At 40.7% G+C, this 18,695-nt stretch overlaps 2 protein-coding genes across 2 annotated transcripts; one reads left to right on the top strand and one right to left on the bottom strand.

Annotated features, from left to right (window-relative positions):
- The first annotated feature begins 1,515 nt into the window (after window positions 1-1,515).
- LOC100552676 (probable G-protein coupled receptor 33) lies at window positions 1,516-2,532 on the top strand. The gene has a single exon (XM_003225098.3). It carries the CDS (start codon window positions 1,516-1,518, stop codon window positions 2,530-2,532), a length of 1,017 nt encoding a protein of 338 aa, XP_003225146.3.
- A 5,661-nt stretch (window positions 2,533-8,193) lies between these two features.
- On the bottom strand, window positions 8,194-17,975 carry LOC103279950 (uncharacterized). Its single transcript, XM_062962731.1, has 5 exons — window positions 17,489-17,975; window positions 14,883-15,119; window positions 14,123-14,455; window positions 10,158-10,251; window positions 8,194-8,580 (listed from the first exon to the last, which is right to left on the bottom strand). Exons 1-5 carry the CDS (start codon window positions 17,916-17,918, stop codon window positions 8,508-8,510), a joined length of 1,167 nt encoding a protein of 388 aa, XP_062818801.1. The 5' UTR covers window positions 17,919-17,975; the 3' UTR covers window positions 8,194-8,507.
- Window positions 17,976-18,695: the final 720 nt, after the last annotated feature.

Raw genomic sequence — 18,695 nt, forward strand, 5'->3', positions numbered from 1 at the left:
ACTGTCTCATGCACATATCAACTAAGTCTCTTGAGGTGTTATAACAGCATTTTAGCTGACCATCTCAAAGATCTGGTCATGAACACCAAAAAACAGAACTTCAGTTTCATGTAACTATAAATCAGGAAGTGGTTTGTATAAATAACTCATTTGCATCATGACCATACTTCGCATTTTTTCAGCTAGACTGTTTCACTATCTTGCAAATGTTGCCTTTCCATCCTGTATGGTAGAAAGGACTAAGAGTCACTATTTTGAGATAATTTGATCAAGGCCACTCATTATATTGTCGCACAAAGATGATATTCTACACTAGTCACATGATTGTGGGTAATGGCAACATGCTGGGATGACTGCCCTTGCCATTGCACCTCTTGGCATTTGCACACCTGCACCAATTCACTGACTTGTGGTCCCACAGCCATACTTCTGCTTTAGTCTCCTAGCAGATTTTCTGTCTGCTTTAGGGGATCATCATCATCATCACCATCACCATCTGTGGCTGGATCTGAAGATGCCAGCTACAGATGCAGGTGAAACATCAGGAGAAAATGCTGCTAGAAAGCAGTCATATAGTCCAGAAACCACAAACTGGGAGCACTGAATTTGGGGTGACTATGGGTTTTTTTCTTTGTGTATGGCTAGCCTGCCTTTAAATTTTTCCCCATTTGCTCTGTCACCTGTCGTGGTAGTGTATCTGGCCATAGTTACACTTTCATATGTGTCAGCACGTATAGAGTAATAGTCATCTCTCTCTTAATCTCTTTCTCCTCCATCAAGAAGGTGAGTGCAGGCTTTGGTGAGTTAGTCCTCTTTTTGGAAATTTTCTATAGTTTGCCACTGTGGTTAGATATGTTTGAATGTAGCTTTAAATTTAATTAGTACGGTTTTTAGGTATGCAGTTTGCTTAATACCTATTTGATTTACTTATCTAAAACTAGACTCAGTCTGCATCTACACTGTAAAATGAATGCAGTTTGACAGCATTTTAACTGTCATGGCTCAATACTATGGAACCATGGGTGTTTTAGTTTTACAAAGTCTACTCTGCCAAAGAGTGCTGATGCCTCACTAAACTACAAATCTCAAGAAAAACTGCACATCTAAATATCTGATAGCATTGGGTCATAGCCATTACAATAGTGTCAAATTGTATTAATTCTACGATGTAGATGCACCCTTAGAAAGACCCAACAATTCAGCACTTCCATTTGAAAGTGTATATGAGGCAGAGTCTTTATTGAGTCAGGCTTCATCTTTCTCAGGAAAAGAGCTAACATTTCAGGAAATCTGCTTCTAATACAACAAAAGCCTAGCGAGTTCAATTATTTTACTCTGAATGCTATATCCACTAAGCACAGAAAACCGAATTCAGTATCCTATTTTCTCATCTTCTAGTGTTCTCAGCCTATGTGTTCTTATGCTGGTTTAGTCAACCGTAACCCTTTCTCACCATCTACCTGCAATTCAGACTTCTTTTCTGTCTTCCTTCAAGGCCTCATAGACACAAGCAGGATGCCCTCTCTCTTGGAGAACACCTCAACTGTAAATATGAACAACAGCCATTTTCTAGAACCTTTCAAACCCACCAATGTGAGCATCACCATCCTTATCTTGGTGGCTTTTCTGATGGGGACAACTGTGAATGGGCTCTTCCTTTGGATGCTGGGGCTGAGGATGAAGAAGACAGTCAACACCTTTTGGTTCCACCACCTGATCCTCACCAACTTGATCTCCTGTCTCATTCTGCCCTTCTTTGCTGTCTACGTCCTTCATGATTTCCACTGGATTCTAGGGACCGTTGTGTGCAAGATTATAAAATCCTTATTTTCAATGGTCATGTTCACTACTGTTTTTCTTCTCACCACCATCAGCCTGGACCGGTACTTCTTCATCTGCTATCCTGTTTGGTCTCGGCAGTACCGTACAATTCCCAGAGCAAAGAGACTGGTCACTGGGTTATGGCTCAGCTCCATAACCCTGAGTATTCCCAGTTTGGTTCTTCTGGAGACTCAAGAGGTGCAGAACAAGATGCAGTGTGATTACACTTTTGTTTTCTCCAAAGATGCATCCTTTCACTTAGCTTTCTTCCTGGTTCAGTTCCTGCTAGCCTTCCTGCTTCCTTTCCTCACCATGCTAATATGCTACTGTTGGATCGGTTTTGAATTGAAGAGGAAGCACTTGGTGAAGACCGGGAAACCTTTCCGAATCCTGGTGACTGCAGTGGCATCGTTTTTCATCTCCTGGCTTCCCTACCACTTCTACAATGCTTTTCATTCTTTTCGGATAGCATCAGAAAGAACGAATCAGATTCTATGGGATATTGCCGCTGCTGGAGGCTGTTTCAATATTTGTTTCACCCCCATTGTTTATCTCTTTGTTGGGGAGAAGTTCCATCAGGTTTTCAAGATGCCTGTGATTTCCCTGTTTAGTAAATACTTTGAGGATTATCCTAGGATTCCTGGGGAGAATACCAACACTGGGCAGGAGCTTGACCATAGCCATGGAGAAACAACCAGAATGCAAAGCTGAATCAAGAAAGCAAGTTGTTATGACCACATGTAGGGGTCACATGTAGACAGAAGGCTAGTTTCTTCATTGTTGTTGTTACCTGATGTCACATTGACTTCCACTTATGGCGATCCCATGATTGAGAGACCTCCAAGATCTTCAGTCAACAATCCTCTGCTCAGGTCTTACAAACTCAGCTCCATAGGCATAAGTTGAACTTTTCTTTCACCTCTGAGCTTGTTTGCAGCTAAACATCCTTGCAGTTTCATAATTAAACTCACATACATTCCCAGTAGCTGGCTGAGTGCTTTTCTGACCAGGGAGTTTAATCTTCTGAAACTATATCTTGTTTCATTTTGGAATATTTCATCATAGGATTTTCAAGATACAAAGCTTCAGGAGTAGTTCATCATTTATGTCTTCTGTACAGTCTTAGCATCTTTAGAGCTAGAGATTCACATTCAGGATCATTGCCCAATAGCTGTTTAGAACCTATAGGACTCTATCCCACTGACCTGCTATTCCACTACAATCATACTAGCAGAAATAATGGAAACAGAGGAAGTAAATGTTGAACTACTCTCGAAGCCTTTTAAATAATGGAAACATTTCTACTACGAACCTACACAATCCCTGAGATCTGCGGGAGGCCCTCCTCTCACTCCCACCACCGTCTCCTACACAGTTGGTAGGGACGAGGGAGAGGGCCTTCTCGGTGGCAGCCCCCGGCTCTGGAACTCCCTCCTGAAGGAAATTAGATTAGCCCCCACCTTGGCCACATTCCGGAAAGAGCTGAATACCTGGCTATTTCAATGTGCGTTTGACTGATTCGGCACAAATTGACGGTGTCCTTTCACCTCCACCTATAACCAGCTATTTCACTTTATTCTGGCACAGCTCAGAGCAAGATACTGCACATAATTAATTTTACTGTCTTACCTCCAACCGTGATTATGTTCACTGTGCCTAGAAGGCTATTGGTTATTGTATGCTTTTATTGTATTTTATATGACTTTGATTTTATATGTTTATATGTTTAAAATGTACCTTGTTGTTGTATTTTGTGGTGTATTTTGGGCTTGGTCCCCATGTGAGCCACCCTGGGTCCTTTCAGGGAAATGGGGTGGGATACAATAATAAAGTTGTTTTTATTATTATTATTATTATTATTATTATTATTATTATTATTATTATTAATGTTATTATTAATGTTATTATTAATGTTATTATTATTATTATTAGAAACACAACAAGATGAGTCCACAGCAGACAATCTGCTGGCTGTTGAATTGGATCACACGTCAGACACTTCCCAAGTGTCTAGGACTGTGTGATGTATCGGAGAATAATGCGTGCAGATCCCAGTAAGGTGGCCTTCTGCAGCTGGCAGGTGGTGATTTTGTCAGCGCCAACTGTGTTTAAGTGCAGGCCAAGGCCTTTAGGCACTGCACCCATTGTGCCGATCACCACTGGGACCACCTTGACTGGCTTGTGCCAGAGTCTTTGCAGTTCAATCTTTAAATCCTCATATCATGTCAGCGTTTCCAGTTGTTTCTCCTCAATCCTGATGTCACCTGGGATTGCGACATCGACAATCCATACTTTGTAGGCTTGCTCAAATAATTCGATTTCCCCGTTACCCGTTATTAAGTCGTTACTTTCGTTTCTTTTGAAGCAATATACGGACTTGATTGTCCACACGTCTGGATATCGCGGTTTCGAACCGCGAGAGGCCGTTTTTGTTATGTCGTCGTTTTTTTCGTTAGGAAAAAAAGCTTTTGCAAATCACCCAAACTCCCACCATTCAGGCCCTTTCCTTTTGCCCCTCAGCAAAAGGGGCGTCACGGGCTCAGCCAATGGGAGGGGGCGAGGGGGAAGGAGGCCGAGGAGGAGGAGGAAGACGGAGGGGGGAAATGGCCGCCGCCGCCGCCTCGCCTCAGCTCAGGCCTGGTGTCTCTCTGTGAGGCGGGAAGGCGGCGGATGGAGCCGGGAATGGAGAGACCGAGAGAGACAGAGAGGGGCCCGGCGGTGAGGAGGAAGAGGCCCGGGATGCGAGGGGGTGTGGGCCAGGCCCGTCCTCGGCTGCTCCCGGGGAGGGAGGGAGGGAGGACTACGACTCCCAGGGGCCCAGATTCGCACCCTCCCTCCCCCCAATACAGGTCTCCATACCACGCTACATGAACTTGAATGGATAGTATACTGTGGTTGTGTTGTCGAAAGCTTTCATGGCCGGGATCACACTGTTGTGGTATGTATTCCGGGCTCTATGGCCATGTGCCAGAAGCATTCTCTCCTGACGTTTCACCCACATCTGTGGCAGACATACTCAGAGGTTTTGACGTCTGTGCGAAGCTAGGCAAGTGGGGTTTATATATCTGTGGAAGGTCCAGGGTGGGAGAAAGAACTCTTGTCTGTGGGAGGCAAGTGTGAATGTTGCAATTGGTCACCTTGATTAGCATTGAATAGCCTTGCAGCTTCAAAGCCTGGCTGCTTCCTACCTGGGGGAATCCTTTGTTGGGAGGTATTAGCTGGCCCTGATTGTTTCCTGTCTGGAATTCCCATTTTCTGGGTGTTGTTCTTTTACTGTCCTGATTTTAGCTTTTCTGTAGCTAAAAATGCATATAAAATTGATTCTATAGGGAGGATAAATGATTGGATTTCAACTCCTACAGCTTAGCTTTCTCTGCCAATAATGGTACCATACCAAACTAAACCTCCCAAGATTCTGTAGCAGTGAGCCATCTTGGATATTGTAAGGGATTTATTATTATTATTATTATTATTATTATTATTATTATTATTAGACCTTGCTCCCAGGAAGGTGCCTTCGCTGTGGCTCCCAACTTATCTATCTACCTTTCCATATATTCTCCACATTGTGTGTATGTGTATGTATATTATATATACATGAGCCCTGATGGCGAAGTGTGTTAAAGCACTGAGCTGCTGAACTTGCAGACCGAAAGGTCCCAGGTTCAAATCCCGGGAGCAGAGTGAGTGCCCGCTGTTAGCCCCAGCTTCTGCCAACCTAGCAGCTTGAAAACATGCCTATGTGAGTAGATCAATAGATCCCGCTCTGGCGGGAAGGTAATGGCACTCCATGTAGTCATGCCGGCCACATGACCTTGGAGGTGTCTATGGACAACACTGGCTCTTGGGCTTAGAAATGGAGATGAGCACCAACCCCCAGAGTCAGACATGACTGAACTTAACGTCAAGGGATACCTTTATCTTTACCTATATATACACACACACACACACACATATGCAGGGACTCTCTCTCTCTCTCTCTCTCTCTCTCTCTCTCTCTCTCTCTCTCTCTCTCTATATATATATATATATATATATATATATATACACAGTATATATCACACACACACCAATTTAACAAAGTTTCAGCCACAAAAACAAAGTTTCTGAAGTAGAACAATGACTTTCACAGTAAAGACAACCCAATTTAACAGGAAATAAGACTTTCAAACCAGGAACAGATTTCTGCAATTATTAAAAAATGGTTTATTATAAAAGCTATGAAAATTCGCCAAAAACCAGAGGATAAGGGAAACGTTCCAAATTTTGGTGAGCTATCAGTGTTAAATGTGTTCTACCACTGTACCAAGTTTGAAGAAGATCACTCAAAAAATGAGGGCGGGAGAGTCCTGTAAAATCTCCCCTCGTGCTGTTTTTTTTGGCCACTGCGCATGCGCGTCCGCCATTAACGAATTAATTTCGAAAATAACGAATTTTCGTTAATTTCGAATTTTTGGGGGGGCAAAATTCGGAAATGACATCAGAAACGAAACGCTGGCGCCCCCTACTTTTGAAACGAGTTTAGAATCAATTTTTTCATGGATCGCTCAAGCCTAATACTTTGTCTTTTAACATGATTGTGAGGTCAGGAGTATTGTGCTCCAAAACCCTGTCTGAATTCGGAATTCCCAGAGTAGCTTGACATGTTCATTCTCTGTAACTTTTTCCGGCTTGTGAGCCCACCAATTCTTTGTCGCAGGCAGACGGTCTATGTGGCACAAGTTCCAATGAATCATCTGAGCAATAGTGTTATGCCTCTGCTTGTAGTCTGTCTGTGCGATCTTTCTGCAGCAGCTGAGGATGTGATCTATTGTTTCATCTGCTTCCTTGCAGAGTCTACATGTGGGCTCTGTTGTCGACTTTTCAATTTTGGCTTTGACAGCATTTGTTCTAATGGCTTATTCTTGGGCTGTCAGAATCAGGCCCTCTGTCTCCTTTTTCAAAGTTCCATTTGTGAGCCACAGCCATGTTTTTTCTTTGTCAATTTGGCTCTCCATTTTTCCTAGGAACTGCCCATGGAGAGCCTTCTTTCGCCAGTTTTCTCTTCTGCTCTGGATTGTGTTTTTATGGTATTCACTCTTTGTCTTTTGAACTTGAAGCAAATTATTATTAAACATACAAGGTTGAACACCTTCAATATTGTACACGTCTTCATTAGTGCAATTGTGCAGATTTGCTATTTCATTATTCCATGATTAGACTTCTGCATAGCCTTCCTGCACTACTGTGGTTCCTTATTTATTATTTTTAATTTTTTGGCAAAATTGTGCAATCCTGGCATTTAAAAACAAAACAGGAAACTATAAAATAAAAGGAAAACAACCAGCTTGTGAATACCATGAGAGAGGGGGGAAATGGAGAGAGGAGAATCCCACCCTGATGTTATTTTACCACCAGCATTCCAGCACAGAAGTGGAAGGGACCCGTCACATCAAGCTAAGTGATGGGAATATTGTGGGATTGGGAGTTGCTGGGGATCCAGCAGTGGGATGCATGAAATGGCATGTGATAGATCAGTGGTTTTCAACCTCAGATCCCCAGATGTTTTTGACCTACAACTCCCAGAAATCCCAGCCAGTTTACCAGCTGTTAGGATTGCTGAGAGTTAAAGGCCAAAAACATCTGGGAACCTCAGGTTGAGAATCATTATGATAGATGATAGTTCAGCTGCAATGTTCCTCCATTAACTAGGGCTAATAAATAAATAAATTTAATATGTCAGAATCCACCACAATTATGGTACCTGCAGGATATCAGAAATTGCAAGTAACAAGTAGTAATATCACCTCTAACAAATTACTTTGTGGGTAATGAAGGATAAGAACATAAGATTTCAAAAAAAAAAGTCCACTATTTAAAAATAACATTTATTTATTGGTTCAATGAGTAATGATTTGTAGCTATGTTCAAAAGTTACTTCTAAGGGGTCTTTTCATGTGCATTAAAACAAAGGTAAAGGTAAAGGTTTCCCCTGACGTTAAGTCCAGTCATGTCTGACTCTGGGGGTTGGTGCTCATCTCTATTTCTAAGCCGAAGAGCCGGCGTTGTCCATAGACACCTCCAAGGTCATGTGGCCGGCATGACTGCATGGAGCGCCGTTACCTTCCTGCCGGAGCGGTACCTATTGATCTACTCACATTGGCATGTTTTCGAACTGCTAGGTTGGCAGGAGCTGGAGCTAACAGTGGTCGTTCATGCTGCTCCCGGGGTTTGAACCTGGGAACTTTTGGTCTCCAGCTCAGTGTTTTAACGCACTTAAAAGAAAGAAGAGAATGTAATAAAAAGAGATCACTGCAACAAGAAATGCAACAATATTATAATACAGAGAAACAATAAATCTCCAAGCAGCAAAGTCACCAGTCAGACAAGATGTCCACATTGAGCAGTCGTTACTTTTATTGGATGTTGTGTAGCAGAGAAAGGAAAAGTTTATTTTCTGTGCCAGAATAAGTCATGAATTGCAAATAAGCTTTTAAAATTAAAGTTTTCAAAGGCATTCTTCCAGTGGGAAGAAGATTGCTAAAATTACTCAAGGCTTTCATTAAGAAGAAATTTCACGAACAATAGCAACTCTAATCCAGAATCAAGGTAGACAATTGTATGCATAGGTTTGGTCCAGGAATTGACTAGTTTCAAACTTGTTTTTTTTTTCTTATGCTGAAGAACTGGAGTTATCTAAAGCAACATCACTCATTACCCTTTTGAGACAATAGAGCCTTCCAAAAAGTGCACAAAAAGAAGAGAGAGAAAAATAAAGCCCTGAAAGAAAAAAAATGAGAGAACACAGCCATTACTCAAATAGTGGAATGAATGGACCATTTACCCTTGTTGGACTATTGCAAAGGTGATCAAAGGGAGGCCTATGGGCTGCATACAACACTTGAAACCCTCAAAGGGTCAAATGGCTCCAATTCCTTCTTGAGAGGCAATTTTTGTTACATTTTGGGCCCCCAGGCTTTTTTGGGACAGAACAAAGTTTTGTGCACTAGGCTTGTGCAAAAAAAATTGTGAAGCATTGGAGGTCGGATCAGTTTTGTATGATCCGTACTTATGATGCTATTTATGAAGCATGGAAATCATCCCCATACCAAAACTTAATAATTGAAACATACCCCATACTTTTTCATTTTAGTTTTGTAAATCTCTAAAGGCTCCCAAAGTCAGATTCATATTCAGTGCAAGGAAGCAAAGCCAAGCCAAAAAGGCTGTCTTTCCTCTGTAAATTAATGGCTTCTCGCCATTAGAAGAGGGAAAGGAGAGAGAAAGCAGAGTTTCCCGAGAAGAAGCACAGAATTTTGGGAAATGTAGTTTGGGAAAGCGAGGTGCTCTATGACAGAGAATTCAGAAGGCTCTGTCCTAAACTACATTTCCCAGAATGCAGTGCTCAGTATCAGAAAACCCCAACCAGAATAGAGAGAGAGATTGCCCCTCCGTAGTTAGGCAGAGTTTCAATAAACTGGTTAACTTTCTACATGATGATTTTTGTTCCTGGGTTATAAATGTTGTTTCCTAATTGGTTCTATTATAAAAACATGGGGAAAGTTTATTAAACTGCAAAAACTTTGTTCTTGCAGGAGGGACATTGTGTTATAGCACATTTTGCTCTAGTATCTTGTAGAGTCTCCACCAATTTAACATAGGTTTTGGCACAGAAGTTTCTGGAGTACAACAACTACTTGCAAAGTAAGGACCACACAATTAAACAGGAAATAACACTTTCAAACTAGGAACATATTATTATTATTATTATTATTATTATTATTATTATTATTATTATTATTATTATTCAGACGCAGGATGGCCATCTGTCAGGGGTGCTGGATGGCAAAAAGAAGGGGGTTAGACTGGATGGCTTTTGGGGTCCCTTCCAGCTCTATGATTCTATCATGTATGTATCATATAATATTACATAATAATATGAGTAACATTCAAAGAGATAGCTATTGTGGCTTTTTCAAAAAAAGGTTTTGTCAAAACGTTTTTTAAAATCCCTAAAATCAGTAGATTTGAATATTTCTGAAAGTTGGTGGGAATGATCCTGTTATCTTGTCTCATTGTATATAAAATTCAAGGTGATAGCTCTTGTAGTTTTTTGTGTTTTCTTTTTTTTGAAAAAATGTTGTTTATCCTGCTGCCTTAAGTGTTTTGAAGGCCACCATTATATCAGCAATGAAGAAGGAAAACTCAACTGCCAATTCAACTAGCTGGCTTTTGTCCATAGAATGGGAGTGGTGCTATATTCTAGTCACCAAGATCACCCTCCCTCTGCTTCTCCTGTTTGCTAAACAAAGTTAGCTCATAAGGCAGGTATCCAAGTCAAGGGGAGAGTCACTTACTTGATGAGGCCCAACAGGAGGAAAATGGTTGCGCTGAAATTACCAAATTCATTAGCAAGCATCTCATCTACAGTAAACATCTCACCAGGGACTCCTGTAGTGAGGAGGAAAAAAATAAGGCTGGAAGATTTAACAGTTCGTGTCTTTTACTATATAGAAGAAATTAATCTCTTTGTTTAGTCTTTCTTTAAAAAGAATGAAAAGAAATGCATATGCTCTAAGTTATTCCTTTGTTCCTGGTCTTTTAAAACATGGTAGACTAGCCACCTCATCACATTGAGAAATTTCCCAGTTGATGGGCACTTCAGCCTCTTTTCAAGCCCTAAGCTCATCACATAAGTCACTTCTGGCTGTCATCCATGGTTGAAAAGAGGCAGAAATGTCCTGAAAGGAGGGAACTCTGGCAATCAACCTCATCACATTGAGAAATGTCCCCCTCGTAGGACACTTAAACCTCTTTTCTAGCATGGAGAGGCATGGAGCTTATAAAGGAACGATGGCAAGGGGGAAATCTTTTATATAATAATATCCCACCGCTGCCACCAATATAACAGAGTATTGAGGCAGGGGGAAAATATTTTATATAATAATATCCCACTGCTGCCACCAATATAAAGGAAATGAGCAAAGCGGGGAGAGGCTAATTATAACAGATTTGCTTTTAAAACTGGTAGCTGCCACCAACCTAAAATATCTTTAGGATTTTTGTTGTTAAATGTGTCTGAGGCAAACTTCTCCCAGTCCCTGCCCACACTGTTTCTACCCCTGGCTCCCAAATGGATGTTCACTATGAGGCTTTTCTGTGATATTTTATTGTTGTATTGCTGGAACTTTTATTAAGTCTTCTCGATGGAAAATATACACTGTGGAGGCTCTTGAAAGTTGAAAATAGAATAACAATTTATTTTCTTAAAAACAGGTAAATAATAATAATAATAATAATAATAATAATAATAATAATAATTGATTACTTCAGGGAGGTTCATAAGCATAATCGGTTACAGACGTTCTTCAGCTTAACTTAGTTGTATGTTTCAGATTTACTTCACTTAGTTTCAAACAGTTCCAACCAACCAATCTATCTACTGGTCACAAAAACCCTCACTCTATTTGCTGAGAATAGACACGAGTTCCCCTGGGTTGTTAATTAACTCTAACCTAGAGTCCTTCTATTAACCAACCCAGTAGTGAGAGACAATCCCTTGAGTTATCTTTCCCCCCAAGAGATCCAAACTGCCTGACTTATCCTGTCAGTTTCCACAGCTTTCAGTTCTCTCTCTAACTCCAAACACACACTCTCCCAACTCCAAAACCAAACTGCTCTGTTCAAACCCTCAAACAGAACTCCCTGGAGCTCTTTTTTTCCTGCACTCTAAGACTTGGCTCCTCCCATCTGCTCTGGTTGGCCAGTCCTAAGAATCTCTCTCTAAGCTCCTCCCCCTTTCTAACCACACTCAAGATGGCTGCCTGGCATTCCTCAACAAAATGGAGGCTGCCTCACTCACTGTTACCAAGGCTTCATCCCAGGCCTAATAGGTAAGGTTCACTACAGAGCTCATCACATGTTCCAGACTGGAAAAGAGGCAGAAATGTCCTGAAAGGAGGGAACTCTGAACATGGGCCAGGAATAATTTTTAGAGCTTCCACCTGTTATTGCACTCTATTCGAATATTTAGAACAACAACAACAACAACAACAACAACAACAACAACAACAACAAACAACAAAACTTTATTTATATACCGCTCTATCTCCATGGGGACTCAGTGCGGTTTGCTCATGGTAAACATTCAATACCAACATACAGCATACAACTGTCTAATGATAAAACAACAGCTTAAGCATAATAAAAATTTAAAACAATGTGTTCTTTAGGTATAAGAACAGTTTCAGATTACTTACTCTATTGGGTGATTTAACAACCAATGGGCTTAATTTCCGAATAGAACAAGATAGCTGTAAGAGCTAGGGTAAGGGCCAAATAGTAAAAATAACTTAAAGCCAGGGGCGAAGTGTGAATGGATAGCAGGGAGCATAGGCCAGGATTACACCACTTTACAACTGAAAAACAGGTTGTATGGGAAGAACCAAAAGTTTCCCATCCTGTTTCATTGCCCAACTATTAGCAGTCTCTTGTATCCTTTGGGGTTTGATGTGAAACAATAGAATCCCATGGAAAGAAGTGGTTTTAACCTGGAGCACTGTCTCTTGTATCCCATGTGGTTCGGGGCAGAGCAAATGGAAACTGCCCTGAGTGTTGGAAACCGCCCTGAGTCCCTCAGGAAGATAGCATGGGTTATAAATAAAGTTATTATTATTAGGGTTATAAAAAGTTATTATTATGGTGTCAGTCTCCTTTAATGTAAGGGACTTCGGATAGGGTAAGGGATCTCTTGATTTTCAGATATTGTTGTTTCTCCTGATTTTAAAAAAAGTAATACTGACCTTGTGATTAATATAAAATATGAGTGTATTGCCAGCCCTTAAGTTCCTACATGTGAGTGTGATGGGGAGGCAGAACTCGAAAATGGAGTGCTGACAATATAAGAGGATTTTCTACTCTTAATGGGATGGTCACCCATGCTTTCCCCTCTCAATGTGATGAGGTGGTTGATCTCTGCCCAACCGACATGGTAGACTAATCTTTGCCAGCCGAAATAGTCAAAAGGCCTTCTGACAAACTGAATGAGAAGATAAGAATTGTGATGAGGATGATGAAATGCCAGCGCCTCAGAGGACATGAACACCAGATAAACCATGGGAAACATTATATATAAATAGATAAAAATGTATGAAAACAAACCAGTTATTTCTTCCAATAGATTACGCAACACATACAATAAAAACAATCAGGAAACAACCTGATTTATATTACTACAAATCATACAGAATAATGCATTAATAATAATATACTTCACCTACATCTTCATTTTATTTAATCTGGTAGTGCCAACTTTGAGCAGAGTACTGCTTATTATTTGCATTAGTACAATTGGTACCAGTTACTCAGTTTGAAGATTACAAGTCTTTTGATGGCACTGAAGAAGAAAGTTTTTTTACTCAACCATCAGCCTTATCTCATCTACATCTGGTTGCATCCTGCATAATACTGGCGATTTAGCATTTTTGGCATGTTCTTCAACATACATTGAACCTATTTCAGTATTGCTCATGCAGTTTAATGTCCATCCAGTGCTTTTGAATTAATCTATTGCTTATGTGACTGTTTATATTTATGACTTTTGTATTTATGATATTTAATTCTCTCATTCTCTCCCTCTCTTTCAATCTCTCTTTGCAACCATGTGCTTTACTAGCACTTTGTTTGTTGATATGGCCATAGCTGTTTGCAAGGTGTCCAAAAGGAATAGAGCTAGTCTGACCTTTCTTGTGCTTGAGTTCCACAGTCAGGGTATTGCTACAGAACTCATATCAATAGTGGTGGGTGGCTTTCTCAGTGAAGCTTTTAATCAATTCCAAGTTTGGGATACTTTTAAAGGAGCTCTCCAAGGTACTAAACCTATTTGCAACAGGGTTCAACACAAAGGAAGCTCCTTTAAAATCTGGATTAAAACCTGTACCAGATTCACTGCTCACTGACATGGGAGTCAAAGTCCACCATTCAACTTCTTTCATCTGAGCAAGACCATTCTTGTAGATGACTTTTTGATTGATCTACCTCTCTGAAACTCTCCCATCATAGAAGTGTGCATAAGGTAAAGGTTTCCCCTGACATTAAGTCCAGTCATGTCTGGCTCTGGGGGTTGGTGCTCATCTCCATTTCTAAGCCAAAGAGCCGGCGTTGTCCATAGACACCTCCAAGGTCATGTGGCCGGCATGACTGCATGGAGCGCTGTTACCTTCCCGCCAGAGCAGTACCTATTGATCTACTCACATTGGCATGTTTTCGAACTGCTAGGTTGGCAGAAAGAAGTGTGCATAGACATCCACAAACTATTTCTCACCTGGGGAACAATCTTTGGTGTTACCGTCTTTAAAGGTGCTGAGGAGGAACTGCACTGTGTAGACTCCAAAAGAGTTGCTTGCAACACATAGGATCCTGTGGTCTATCTCTATGCTGTCTGTCCAGTTGAAGCTGCTGGTGACCTCATTCTCCTGGATCAAGGAAGTGACCTTCAGGTTCTTTCTGCTGCTCTCCTCGGTTATAGTTTCTCCATCTGCTTGCCACTGAATCTGAGCTGGAGGTTGAGCCTTGAAGGAACAATGGCAGAGGACACTATTGTCCTGGTGCCAACATGTGGTATTTCTTTGAGGGCTTATGCTGAGCTCTGGGGCATCTGGAAAACAAGGGACAGATATGTCTAGATGAATTTACCAAGATCTAGAAATGTCAGTGCTGGCAGCAATACTTTGGGACATTTACCTGATGAGTATTGGCACCATGAGAACTACCAACTTGTTTATCAAGAAAAAGATCCTGAGAAGGCTAGACTAGAAGTTAGAATCTGTTTTATACATATTTAATATTAAGAAGGCATATAGCATCTGCTATGATGCTATTGTAGAATAACTAGGAGAAGGAATAAAAATATGTAGCAATGTAGTTACAACCATGTACATTTCAAGTTATAACATTTTCATACATATTTGCATGGCAGTGTAAATATTAAATCCTACAAAAATAAAAAAAAACTAAGTAAGATTACTTGCTGACACTATGGGAAGTTGTTACACTCTTAACAGAAGGAACTTAGGGGAACTAACACTGCACAGTCACCCGGACAGTTTGCTGTTGATTCTCTGCCTGGCACTGATACTCCCCAGCATCCTCTGGCGTGATTTTGGTCAGTCGGAGTACATGGTTTTTTCTCCCGTTGGGGTTGCTGATGTTCCCCTTCATCCAGGTCAGGGTGAGATTTGGCCTTCCATCCATATGGCATAGTAGCCTTATTGAGGATCCTGCTTGAGCCACCACAATGGATGTAGCCTTTTCTCCCTTTTCTGCAGAGGAATTTGGGGGGGAAAACAAGACAGGTTTAGGCAACTGTGGAGGGCTATTTTTCTACCTCTAGATGCCTCATTGGGTTGCCAAAAGAATGCCAAAAATGTTCAAAGGAAATGATTGCAAGTCTACTTGTACTGAAAAAATGTTTTTTAATGTTAGTGTAGAGCAGGGGGTACAACCTTTTAAAAAGATATATTACGAGATTTCTAGGAGATTTAATTCCATATGCATGTTCCGATTTGTCAAGGATAGTTCTATTTAATAGAGGTATGCGATTCAACAAAAACCTGTGCTGTTTTTGGTCCCATTTTTGGCTCCCCCCCACCCACCCAATTCTGTTTACTGGGAAGTTCCCAAAATTGGGAGGGGTGCAGTTTTCATTCCAGTAAGATTCAGTTCATTGGTGCCAGTGGGGAATCTTTAGAGGTGCATTTCTCTGTCATTTTTTCACTTCTTTTTTTAAAAATTGTAAATAGTGCTACGTAAAATTATACAAATGTTCAGAACATTTTCCATCGGTAACACATGTTTACATTCTTCCTTATTTTTCTCCCTCCCTCCCCTCCCTCCCCTCCACAGGAAAAGTTTACAATTTTTCTATATTTATTATAATTGTTCGATCATGAGGATAAACTTGTTTAATTCCTTATATTTGTCTTTCCCCTTTATTCTGTAAATTAAGTCTTTCCATTTTGCCTCCCATGTCTTTCTAATTTGGCCGTTTCTATAGTAACTTTTCTTTTCGATAATGTAGTCTTGGAGGAGGTAGTCTGCTAAATATTTATACCATGTTTTAATGTCCCATTTCTTTTGGTCCTTCCAGCCTAAGGCGACTGTGGCTTTAATTGCATCTAACATATATTTCTCTGTTATTTTTAGAAAACTTGACTCAGTTGTAGGCCACATTTACGACTGCAAACCCGCCAAGTTTCAGAACATTTCACCAATCCATTGATTTTTTTTTTTTTGGAATTTTAAAAAGTTTTTACCATAACATTTTTAAAAATGGGGTTCTGGGAATTGAAGCCCCTCTGATTGGCTGAGAAAGAAAGGATATGCACCTTGCCTGATTTGCAAGGCTGTCCAACCCACACACTGTCTCTGCCTCAAGTAGAGTGCCGCTCAGCTCCATTAGCCCCTATTAGCTGAAAGGATCCAGCTGCTGTGATCTGTATTTGCCAAGGCTTCATCTGCCCCCCTCCCCAGGCTCATTTTCATGGATTTGGCAGCCAAATCCCCTGAATTCCCCAAATCCAGTACACTAAAAAGATATCTTGCACACCTCTACTATTTAATCCTTTGCAGTCCCACTTTTTTCAATGTTCCAACTTGTCTTCCACTACTGAACATCCTCCTTTGATTTCAGTGAATTTGAAGTGTAGATCTAGTTTGCAATCAATTAAATTCAGGAGGGGGCAGAATCTTGCCCTTCCTAGAAGACTCAGGCAAAAGCAAACTATTGCTTGTTGGTTGTTCTTCCTTGTCAGGTCACTTTGACAGCACTCTGATCTTTCTTGGCCACAAATGCCCACATTTTCATGCATAAAATGTTTGATGGCAATTCAACCAGAGGGAGGGTGGCTAGGTTTTGGAGGGACTGAAGCTACAAAGGCACATTGGGATCTCACATTATCCACCGATGCACTAAGGGAAATACAATCCACCAGCTGTGAATGTTGCCTTTCTAGATGTTTGACAATTCTCTTCTCCTTGGTATACCACAAGAACAGGAAAACTGAAAAGCTTGCTGGAGCAGGTTGTACAGATATGTATTATGTTGCAATCCCACATGGAGCTTTCAGAAATAATCATCATCATCATCATCATCATTATCATCATAAGTTTATTTATATTCCACCTTCCTTGGAGGCTTTTAAGCAGAGGCTGGATGGCCATCTGTTGGGGGTGCTTTGAATGCGATTTCCTGCTTCTTAGCAGGGGGTTGGACTGGATGGCCCATGAGGTCTCTTCCAACTCTACTATTCTATGATTCTATGATTCTATGACCTCCATCTCCCCCGAAGGGGACTCGGGGAGGCTTACAGCAAAATCAAAATACAAGCAATGATAAAATATGACACATCAAAGGACAACAACAGAAACCAATAATAAATATACACAATAGGCGAAAAAACACAAATGTGGAAGTGCATGAGATAACAGCGCACCCCAGATATATTCCTGCTTTGAAAATTTTTGGATTTCCTGCTCCATATTTTAAGGCTTAAGAGCAGTTATAGGCTTGTTTGGCTGCACTCTGTGAAACCTCTTCCACATTTCTACAGGTACCCAGATTTAAAATGAATTAAGTAATATAGCAGTGGAGTTGGAGAGACACACAAGTTCATTTCAGTTTTAATCTCACCAGCCTGGCTTAGCTTTGTTAAGTTTACTGTGATTTTCATGTCTTCGTTTTGATCTGAAACAGAAAACGGTAACAAGTGAGGGTAATAAATGGGCTGCTGAAAAGGATGCCTGTGTAGTTGTGAGTGAAACACCAGGAGGGAATACTTCTGGAACATGGCCACACAGCCCAGAAAACACATGACAACCCTGTGATTCCGGCCATGAAAGCCTTTGACAGAATCACCTTCCATGGTCGCAGAAAAATTCCCAAAAGCCACCAGAAATCCATTTGGATCCATAAGCCTCCTGGGGTGGACCATTTTTATTAGTCCCCCACCCTTGCAGAGCTTTAGAGTCATAGTTAGTCTAAACCTGATCAGATAATGGTTGGTCCATGACAATGGAACTATGGATAGGGTTGTTGTATGTTTTCCAGGCTGTATGGCCATGTTCTAGAAGTATTCTCTCCTGACGTTTTGCCCACATCTATGGCAGGCATCCTCAGAGGTTGTGAGGTATACACATTCCCATGCACACTGCACATATCTTATTTTGAAGTAAAAAACAAAAACAAAATGGGAACAAATACAGCTTCAATGTTAATAATAATCATAATAAAAATAATAAAGAGAGGTGGAAGAGACCCCTTGGGCCATTTAGTCCAACCCCTGCCTTTGTGCACCAAAAGCACAAGCAAAGCATCCCTGACAGATGGCCACCCAGTCTCAATGTTGTTAATAATAATAATAATAATAATAATAATAATAATAATAATAATAATTTCCAAAAGCCGGCATTTGGAAACACTAGACATTGACAAAATTACGATCTGCCAACTGCAAAAGGCCACCCTTCTGGGATCTGCGCACATCATCCGAAAATACATCACACAGTCCTAGACACTTGGGAAGTGTTCGACTTGTGATTTTGTGATACGAAATCCAGCATATCTATCTTGTTTGCTGTGTCATACAATAAAATAATAATAATAATAATAATAATAATAATAATAATAATAACAACAACAACAATAACAATACATCACACATTCCTAAACACTTGGGAAGTGTTCAACTTGTGATTTTGTGATATGAAATCCAGCATATACATCTTGTTTGCTGTGCTATACTGTGTCTCTGTGTCAATAATAATAATAATAATAATAAAGAGGGTTAGAAGGGACCCCTTGCGCCATTTAGTCTAATCCCCTTCTGCCTTTGTGCACC

Source organism: Anolis carolinensis, unplaced genomic scaffold, assembly GCF_035594765.1.
Source record: "Anolis carolinensis isolate JA03-04 unplaced genomic scaffold, rAnoCar3.1.pri scaffold_10, whole genome shotgun sequence".
In the NCBI taxonomy this organism is placed as follows: domain Eukaryota; kingdom Metazoa; phylum Chordata; class Lepidosauria; order Squamata; family Dactyloidae; genus Anolis; species Anolis carolinensis.

Coding starts and splice junctions, on each gene's coding strand:
- LOC100552676 (XM_003225098.3), top strand. CDS start 1,516: ATGCCCTCTCTCTTGGAGAACACCTCAACTGTAAATATGAACAACAGC.
- LOC103279950 (XM_062962731.1), bottom strand. CDS start 17,918: ATGGCCATACAGCCTGGAAAACATACAACAACCCTATCCATAGTTCCA. Junction 14,456..14,882: donor TGTCCGGGTGACTGTGCAGT/GTTAGTTCCCCT, acceptor CTTGTTTTCCAG/ATGCCCCAGAGCTCAGCATA. Junction 10,252..14,122: donor CACCAAAGATTGTTCCCCAG/GTGAGAAATAGT, acceptor TCCTCACTACAG/GAGTCCCTGGTGAGATGTTT.